The sequence below is a fragment of the Orcinus orca genome, chromosome 1 (assembly GCF_937001465.1).
Source record: "Orcinus orca chromosome 1, mOrcOrc1.1, whole genome shotgun sequence".
Classification (NCBI taxonomy): Eukaryota; Metazoa; Chordata; class Mammalia; order Artiodactyla; family Delphinidae; genus Orcinus; species Orcinus orca.
The window spans coordinates 151170621-151181240 of record NC_064559.1 but is presented as its reverse complement, the minus strand read 5'-3'; the positions used below and the strand labels follow the sequence as shown (position 1 = coordinate 151181240).

The 10620-nt window shown below is 34.8% G+C and overlaps 1 protein-coding gene across 3 annotated transcripts in view; it reads right to left on the bottom strand.

Annotated features, from left to right (window-relative positions):
• Positions 1–467: 467 nt before the first annotated feature.
• Positions 468–10620, bottom strand: part of NEGR1 (neuronal growth regulator 1) — a 909422-nt gene continuing 899269 nt past the window's right edge. For all 3 annotated transcript variants that reach the window (XM_049703327.1, XM_012537085.2, XM_049703332.1), the window contains one exon: positions 468–1871. In XM_049703327.1, coding sequence (XP_049559284.1) covers positions 1747–1871 — 125 coding nt within the window. In that variant the 3' untranslated portion in view covers positions 468–1746. The remainder of the gene's footprint in view (positions 1872–10620) is intronic.

The following is a 10620-nucleotide window of genomic DNA, read 5'->3' as shown; positions in this document are numbered from 1 at the left end:
TATATTCATTTCTTTCAGGGCAAAATATTAGATATCTTAAATGTATACAATCTCTGTGAAATATCTTGTTTCTAACTATATTAGTAGGTGTTTTGTAGTTATTATGACTTGCAAAAGGGAACTATTTGCAGAAATCTCTCTAGGTATAGTGAAATTGGTAACTTTATTAAACCTGTAAAATGGCTTCCAAGGCTATGGTCTTTCTTTAGTAAAGAGTAACACCAACAAACTATTCTTGTAATATAATACTTCATAGAGTAACAGCATTTTCTTTCAAAAATGTAGTTTTCATTCTTTATGATAGAAATAATTTAATATCCATGATAAATTAATAATTAGTAGATTTTAAGATATTCTTCATCACCGGTGGCTGGTCTCCATTTGAACACATCTTATATATATCATATAAGAAGAAATAAAGCATGGTAATTTTTTTTTTTTCTTTTTGGCCTTGTTTGTTTGAGCTGACTGGCTATAGAGAACGATTTAACTGCAGAATTTGTTATTTCAGAGATTGATCTGCTGCATACCAGCATGGAATATTTGTTATAATATATTTTGGAGCTTTCTAAATACAATATGCATACCAAACTATCAACTGAGTGATGTTTTCAGATGGAAAATAGGCAAAATACACCTATCCACAGGAACACTATATCTAGCATACCAACTTACCTGCCACAGAACCAAAAATTTTGAGTGCTTACCAACTCATGTAATATTAGGTAATTGGACTTTGTGTCCTTTCTGACAAACCATCTTAAAAATTTTGGCCTGGAACAGTGAAAGGAAAAGTTGCTGTATTGCTAGGCAATCCTTTGGATAGACTGTACTATCATTTTAAAGGGAATTATTTCCCAGAGTGGATCTAATATTTAGCTACAACTAAAGAAATCATATGGTAGATTTACCTGTACTATGTTAGTTAAATTGTTTTTCATCACAACACTGAGTCATCGTGGGGCAAAATTCTCAAAATGCGGGAAGAGATTTTTACAGCTTGATAACTCCTTTGTTCTTTAGAGACAGGATATAGTTTAACTTTATCATTGTGGTTTACTTTTGCTTTCAAATTGTAGAATTTGGCAAAAACACTTTTATTAGTTGGAGATGAAGAGAAAATTATTATTTCATGAAGGCACACCCATGCTGAACTTACAGGAAAGAGAAGCAGAGCTGCACAGCCAGTTATATTGCAAGGCTCATTCCTGAAACCTGAATATCATGCGAGCAGAAAAATCTAGATATGTTATATTTTGAAGAAATGATCTGAAGGCAGTACTATTTGCTTTTTTATCAAAAAAAAATGCATCTTTGTAAATGTGGATTGACTCTTATTGAAACAGGGAAATGAATGCTTGTATTGCAGCCTTAAAGAATCACATATTCACTGCAATATTCGTTTTTTGTAAACTACAGCCTGCAACCTAGCAGACCATGACTGAATGCTTTTGAAAAGTTGTAGATTACAAACATGAAATCACAATTAATATCCTCTAAAAGTAATTTCAGAGCTTTCACATCTTAAAAAAAGGACAATGTGTACTGCTTCACAAGGTAATGTAGCTAATCAAAAAAAGAGTAGAATTAAAGTATTTACATAATGAGCAATTCTACAGAAGGCGATCATCCCCATGTAAGCACTGCTGATTATATCCCACGCTGCTTTTAACAAACTGTACCAGATTGGATCCAGCCATCAGCACTTTCAGAGAATCCTTAAAAGCCTTTTATGGGTCTTTAAATTTATTGTAGAATGGCATTCTTCAGGTAGAATATGCTGGTGAAAGAGGACAGTGTCAACACAAGGTACCAGCAGGAGAAAAGAACGTCAGCGCTTCCGGTAATTCCATACTGGGCTGTACTTGGAGCTGGAAAGAAATGGAAAAGAATAAATCAAAATCTAATTTGTGTCTTTCAAGATCTTAACAATAATCAAAAGGTAGCCGGGTGTACTGGGGAGAACACTGGCATTGGAGTCAGACAGACTTAGGTTCACATCAGGTTCTGCTGTATGACAATGTGTGGCCTATTTGACTAACCTCTCTGAGCTTCACTTTTCTCAAGGGCAAAATAGAAATAATATAATCCACCTGGCAGGGCTGCAGTGAGAATTGGAGATGAAGCACATGTAGCACATTGCACTGGGCTGGACACACACTAAGTATTCAACGAATATCAGCTAACATTATTATTCCTATTATATTCATTGTAAATATTTGCATTAGTAGACAATATTCATTTAGTATATATTTTAAATTTTTATTGAGATATAATTGACTTATAATATTGTTTTAGTCTAAGGTGTACAACAGTGTTGATTTGATACATTTATATATTGCAATGTGATTACTATCATAACGGTAGCTAATACCTCTATCATGTCACATAATTATCATTTCTTTTCTGTGGTGGGGACAATTAAGATCTAGTCTCTTAGCAACTTTGAAGGTATTGTTGTCTATAAACACTATGCTGTGCATTAGCTTTCCAGAACTTATTTATCTACTGATTGTTAGTTTGTACACTTAAACAACAATCTCCCCAGTTTCCTCAGTTCCCAGCCTCTGGTAACCACTATTCTACTCTCTGTTTTTACAAGTTCTACTTTTTTTAGGTTCCACATTTAAGTGATATCATACATATATACATGCATATATTTTTGGATCTTTTTTATTGGCCAAATACTATACAAAATGCTGGAAAAACAAAGAGATTTTCTCTTCTAATACCTTTTCCAATCCTAGGAACATTAGAATTTCATGTGCAAACTGCAGTGACACAGAAAACTGTGTATTTAAATCTGCCTGGCCAAGGGAAGGATGATTTAACAGAGAGTTTTACCAAAGGGGACCATCATTTGGGTAGGGAAAACAATATATTCAAAGGCATGAGGAAAGGAGAGAACACGGCATGTATTCTAGGATCTAAAAGTAGGTTAGTCTTGCTGGACTGTGAAGTTTGAGGCCTAGAGTGGAGAGAATTTAAATGGAACTGTAGACAGATAGAATGACCTTGCCTGTAATGAAAAAAAGTTTAGCTTTTTAGACTGAAGGAGATTTTGAAGAATTTGGAGCTGTTGAATTGTATGATTACATTCATACATTGGAAAGATCACAGTTTTATACATAGAGAAGCTCCTGTGGGCACTTGGCTAACAGTTACGTTGAATTTTCACTGAGAGGTTTCACCTAGAGATTCACCAAGCTTGGGATACTGTGAGAGTCTACTGAATGGATTCCACTTCATTTCACAGAGGACAGTTGCCTCTTTGAATGTGAATTATATTGTGTTACAGAAACTGTCACAGGCATGCTCAGCTTTGCTTGAGACTGATTCTCATTTACCATAGGAATAAGAATAGTAATAATAAAAATTCCACCAACATACTTTTAACTACCTCTTCTTAATGAAACCTGGATTTCATGCGCTGTTTCCTAGTAGGAAATGAATAATGCAATTAAAAAAATACTGTTTCACCCCCAAATTCATAAATCCAGATGCTGTTTTAGTCACACTAAGTTTCAATTACCAACAGCTAGTTTTTAATGGAACTTTCACCAATGACTGTATTTTCATGTTACAAGAAGAATAAATTGTGTTGTTTATAACTCTAAGAAATTAAAGGAGATGAAAGATGCATTGGCCTCTGCCAGTGGGGAGTTTTCTTGACAGTACAATTGTTGATTCTGTGTGAGTGAGATTCAAGGGCTGAGACTACTACTCTTTAGTAAACATGGAGCAAAATCAACTATTTGATGTTTTTATTTGCATCACAAATGAGTTTTAAACAAGGAGAAGATGATGAAGAAAATAAGTCTATTGTTGAACAGATAGCTTTTCAAGTTTTGATATGTAAGAAGTCTAATTTAAAACCACAAAACTCCTTAAATTATTTTCTCTTGTTCAAGACCTAGAATGATGTTTTATTTTTTTAATATAAACAAATATTTAATTGGTCTGTTACCTTCTCAGTGACAGCTATTTCAGAGTTGTTTTTGCTGTATTTTTAAGAATCTTGAGTGCAATAAAACTGGTATAATAATACAGGACTAATAATAAGCAAAGCACATAAAATGATTTCATAAATAAGAAATAGATCTTAAAAGCCAAGCACACAAAGCAAAGATAACATTTTTATATCATGACAATTTAAATAGTACATTAAGTGGGTAGAGTATAAAAGACTCTCAAAACTCCTTACTCATCCTTTAAAATGCATTTTTGGGGCAATCTTTCCTGAATTCCTTCTATTTCTCCAACAAGCTGAGCAGATTACCCTATTGTGTCATTAGGTCACAATATATATTCCTTTTTATACAACTATCATACTGCATTGCAAATATTTGTGTACATATCTATTTCTCTCACCAGACTGTAAACTCTCCTAGGTCATGTTTTATTTATCTTAGTGTTTCCAGACACAATGTCTGGCAAGTTCTGGTACACAGTGGATATTCAAGAAATATCTGTTCAATGAACAATTCAATTAAATAAATAAATAGGTCAGAGTTAAAAGAAGTATGTCTCTCCTACAAAACAGAATCTCTTCTGAAGCAAGCCATTGTCTATAAGCTAGAGAATCTACCATATGCTTTCTTTCATTCATTCAGCAAATATTTATTAAACTAGGTACCAGGGACTGTACTAAGTACTGGAAATACAGTATATAATAAGGTGGGTATGATCCTTTTGTTACTCAATTTCATATATCTCCATATATATTCCTTTTTATCATATACCTTAAATGCCATCTTTTCCTCCAATGTGCCTTTGTCTTCTACTCAGCCTCCTATTGTTTTAGACATGACAAATCTATATCATATTTAAAAATTAAATATTACTTTGTAATTAACAGTATATATATTTTTCCATGGATGTCTCAAATGGATGTATTTTTTAGTTGTTTGTGAATGCAATACTTCCATTAGTCCTAAAATAAAGTAGGAGCCTTTTGCAGCACTGTTACTTGCAATTATCGAATATTATCGAAAATGTACTGTAAAGTAGCTATTGACAATTAGTAGGCCCCAAAATAAAGAGCAAAGTTAGTTAAGGGAATGTGAGGTCAGATATCTAATGCCAAGTCATATATCATGTATCATCTTTAAGTATACATCGAGCATCGTTTTTTGGTCCTGGGAATTGAACACAAGCAAAGATAAATAAAACTCAATCTCCTCTCAGGAAAGTTTCATTCTAGTTGGAGATATAAATAAAAAGGCAAATATTGAACGTTAGGATTTATATAATCACTATAAGGATAATGAATGAACACGGGAGGGCTCCCCAAGGACTCATGGCAGGTAAGTAGTCCAGGCAGCAGACACAATAACAATTATTTTTTACAAAATGCGGTGATATACACATATTAGTACATATATATATCTCACTTAAAAAAACTACAGCATAGTAAAGTAGCCCATTGACTTAGGTATCTTATTATTATGTAATGTTTATCTCATTGACTGATATTTATTATGTGTTTTGGGGGGACTTGTAAACTGAGTGATTTAGAGTACAAGGCTAATGGTACTAAAGTTAGGGGTCTTAGTGCTATTTGGGCCACTTAGATTTGCTTGGCATGTTAAATCCCAATCAGCTATTTAAGAAATTATAGAAAATGATAAGAAATTAAAGAAAATAACTGTTAGCTATTAGAAATTAGCTTTAAGAATCAATTCAAATATCATCTTTAAAAAGTGAAATGTCTTTATAAAACCATATGAGAAATTAACTTGGCATTATATTTAATATCATATTTATATGTCTATCTTTCCGCATTAGACCAAGAATGTCTTCAAGACAAGATTTATTATATGTATATTTTATCACTGGTACAGAACACAGAGTCTAGTACTTAGTAAGTGTTCAATTAAGTATTTGTTGAATGATGATAAAGTTCACATCCATTTCCAATATTATCACCATAAACACATAAGGGGACACAATATCTTGACTTCTTTTTTCAGAAGAATACTTTCATGACCATATTTTATTCTTTCTTCTCTTTCTACTTTTAGACACATTCTTACCTTCTAAGCCTGTACAGATTCAGAATACCTTCCTTCAGCATTTCAGCAGGACCAGGAAGAAAGATCATGAGGCAGATTATAGGGGAAGAGCATGTATCAAACTTTGTAGCATCATCCTCTTGCAGCAAAAGACAGGGAGTGTAGAGTAACCTGGGCCCCCATATATGGTCCTGAATTTGGAGACATCCAGCTATGTCTCTGGGATGGTCAGATCTGTTGTATGTTCCCTGCCATGTTTTTAGTTGCCTGTGAATATCATACTGCTACTCATTCTAAGTAGTAGTAGAAGGGAAAGGGCATGTGATCACAGGTGTAGTTGGGCTATAGTGAGGGTTTGGTTTCCTTCTGAGAGATATGAGAAGCCACAAGACAGTTTCATGCAGAGGAGGCTAGCTGAAATTTTAAAATATACTCTTGACTACTCTGTGGACAGTAGATTGTACTAGTGTAGGCAAGAGTAGAAGCCTACGTTAGCCCCAACCTTCAGGGGTTTCCATTGCCTGTGGAGGGAAGCCAAAGTTGTGTAGCTCAGCATTCAGGGACATCTATTATCTGGTTCTAGTCAACTTATCCAGACTCATACACACTGTTAGCTCCAGTCACATGAGCCATTTTCTAAACACATAGAGTGTTTTCATTATTCCCTGTCATTTGCACATACTATATCCTTAAGCATAAAAGGCGTTACTTCCTATTCTCCTTCTCCACCTATCAAAGTCCTATTCCTCCTTAAAGATCTAAAATACCACCTCCTCCATAAGGCCCCCCCAATCTCTCTAATAAGAATTGTTAGTCTCCTGCTTATAGCCGATTTCATAAATATATCCTTTTTTACTTATAATAAATTATATATATGTATAATATATATGTAGAAAGATATTTATATCTTTCTCTTCCACTGGACTATAAGCATGTTGAAATTATGGCACATTCCTCCTTGTCATATGTGCATTTGTATCTTATATCAAATGTGTTTAACAGATGTATTTTGAATTTAATGTGGGAAAATATTCCTAAATATGATTTGTGTAATCCATGACCACTTTGATAAAATACCCTATTTCAATAGTTGTTCCTATGATTTCTTACTCTTAAGGCAAAGTGTGGAAGGAGGAAACTTCTGTTTCTTTCTTATTACCTATTTAATTGTCTTTGGTTTCCGAGGAGAAGAATGAAGAAAGGAGAAGACATTTAAATTGAGAAAGAAAGGAGAAAGAAAAGGGAAGGGAAAGGAGGAATAAAACAAAAGGGTGAAGATTTAAAACTAAGAGAGAGAGAATGAGAATACCCAGCCCTTGAGCAATGTGTTAGATACTTTCAAGTTTGCCATTTTATTTAAGAAAAAGAAAGAGAAAGAATGAATGAAATGGGGTATGTCAGGGAGGCTACTTTGGTGTGGTTTACAGATCAGAATTTAAAACAAAGAACAGAAAAGGCTGGTTGTTATTCTTCCCACTTTCCTAGTAAAGCTAAAGGCACTCTAGTTTTAAAATATGATCTGCATAATACATGGACGGTAGATCCAGATTTGGTTCAAAGTCCAGCTCCGCCTCTTTCTAAATAGACTAACCTAGGCACGTTTCTTAGCTGTGCTTAGTTCAGCATCCTCATCTGCAAATGAGGATTGGTAGTATCTCAAAAGTGATCATGAAGATTAAATGTGCTGATACATTTAAAGTACCCAGTACAATATTTAACACAAGATAAACACTCCCTCAAGTATTATCTAAACGCTATTCATTTGCTCATTCATTTAGCAAATTTAGTGTGTGCTATGTGGGAGGCATTCTCTGAGTCACTGAGCCAAACAGAAATGCCTCCTGTCCCCATAGAGCTTTCTCTTTAGCTTGAGATGTTTTCCCTGGAACAAGCCTATTTTACGTCATTCTTGATCTATACTTGGATAAATCAATGTATCTTTGGTCTTACAAAGCTGTCCTCCATTTTATCTTACAAAAATATTTATTCTCTTCATTACCTTGGCTTCTTTCAGAGGAGTTTAATTTAATGCCAATTACTGCTAGATAACTGGCCAGTTTCTTCTGGTTTGCAGGCTCCTTGAAAGCAGGGAGTATGACCTCTTCCATTTCTTCTTTTCCTCTGTCTCTTCCCAAGAGGAACAGTATGGTGCATGACCTTGGGTGTGGTTTCAGGGCTGATCTAATGCCAAGTTTGGTTTCAGAGGGGCTCTCAGGCATGAAGCAGAAGTGTGTGGGCTATGTGTGGGGTCCAGGCCTTTGGGATTTCTCCCCGTTGCCAACAGGAAGATCCAATCTGTGCTTTAATACATATCTTACATCTTGTCTAATTATGATTATCACTTCCAATTACTTACAGCTGCTGCATATTATTTTCAGTCTTGGCAGTTTTCCCTTGTATTGCTCCAGTTTTTATTTTTAGGCAAAAGCAAATGTAACTGTGAAATATTTAGTTTGGTATAATACCAATTACTTGCCTAGGCAATTTCCTTAAATTACTGAAGCTTTAACTAAACTAGCTTTGAGTCATATTTTTAAGATTCTTGTTGCAATCTTAGGTAGAGTTATTTAGCCACATTAACTTTGCTTCCATAAGAAAAACCTGTCCTCAACTTACATTTTACTAAGGAAGCTTATACCTTAATGGGAAGTGAACTATTTACACCTAAATTAGATTTCAAATAAAAGAAAGTGATTAACGTGGATTCAAAATAGAGTGTATATTAGTCTACTGAGAAATTATGCACCATGGATTCAACCCAAAACACAGTGCAACTCTGTTTCATTACATACTGTGGGAGGAGTTTGCTTGAAAGATAGTTTAATCCTCTCTTTAGCAATGTCCACCACCCCTTAACACCATCAGCTGGTGTCAGGGATAACACATCAGAGGCTCAGATCACACCCAGATTTTTTGCATCGTTTAATTCTGCCTAAATACTGGGTGGAGATTAGTGGAAGAGAGGAGCACCAGAATGGGATATGCTTTACAACTGTATGTACAACTTTTGATTATGGTGTCTGGATGAATCATGCAAGCCTTAGCACAGGCGACATCATCTTATTGTTCCTTTCTGCACTATTTCTTATGCAATAAAATGGTCCACGCCCTAAGATGGGATGTACTGCATTAAAGACACAGCACAAACCATGTCTTCTCAGGAACCATCCCACACCTATGGAACAGTGATTTCCAGGGGGGAGGGTTTTGTTTGTGTCATTACTGCATGTTCCTATACTATAGACCCTCTAAGATCTTCTTCCTCCCCTGGGATTGGAATTGAGGAATGCCTGAGTAGCACAGCTGTCGTGTGGTAGGGCTACCAATGTATAGATTTTTAGTTGTTTTTACTCAACACACCTTTATTGTGCCATACATTGTTTCCTGAAATACAGAGAAATAAACATAATATAGTCCACTTTTCAAGCAGCTCTCAGTCCTTCAGAGTAAGGCTTAATTTGCGAGCCTCTACAACAGCTAGCTCCACTCGTATTTAGGGAAAGACTTGGGTAGCTGGCTTCGAATTCCTGCCAGTCAGTCTTCTTTTTTATCTTCTTTAGAAGGAATCAGGCTAACAAGTGCACATTTGTGCACTTGTCGAAAATTAGAGGCCTAAGTTTATAGAAAATCTGTATTTCGATACTTATCCTAACATTTTAGATTTTTACTTTTTCATTTGGTCAAAAACTGAATGCCGATCTTCAGAAAGTTCTGACATTTTTTACAAACTGATCCTTCACAAGCATAAAAGTGTACAATAATTTTCACAAAAAGTACCTCCATTTTGTGTTATAAACAATGAGCAGAATGGCTAGAGAAATCACACCATTCCTTTCTCTTTTTGACTCATGGAATTTCCCTGCCAGCTTGTTCTTAGTAACTACTAAGGTATTTCTCCGGCAAACCACCATCCTTGAATCCTTTTCTACTTGCTAAATAGCCATTTTGCCAAAGTTCACAGTATATAATCCTATTTACTCAGCATAAACTACATTAGGAATTTTAAACATATGTTTGTCTCTGTTATTACCTATATTCAGAAATCTGCCTATTTGTAGATAAATACTTTTTTCTGCAAATAACCAGATGAAACTCTCCAAGGCTATTACCTCTAATTTGAGTGAAAGAGAATAGGTAAGCAATCACCCAAATGGAAAGAAATTCTGCTGCCTTTTTTTCTGTCCTTCACAATCATTGAAAAAAAATTTCACTCTGTATTATTCATCAGCATCTTCTAAATGTGTTAGATATTTTTATTTTTTGCAAGTCAGAAGTGATGTACATGAATCTATAGTAGCTCTGTTTTGAAGTATGTTGGCAACAGAGGTAATTTTGTAGAACCCGAAATGGTTCTTTGAACTCGGGCAAAGTCCAGTTTTTCATTCCAGGTTGGTTTGCAAATGGGTTCTTTATAAGTGTCATTACATATTTTGTGTGTATGTGTGTGTATATGTGTTTTAAAAGCTGCCTTTGTTGTGTGAAATATATACACAAACATACAATACAAATTGCCTTGACTATATAGATTTTAGTTTGGCCCTTTAAGGCATCATCTAGCTGAAGAAAGGTTTTACAGAAATAAAAATAGAAACCCAGCTGTGTTCTT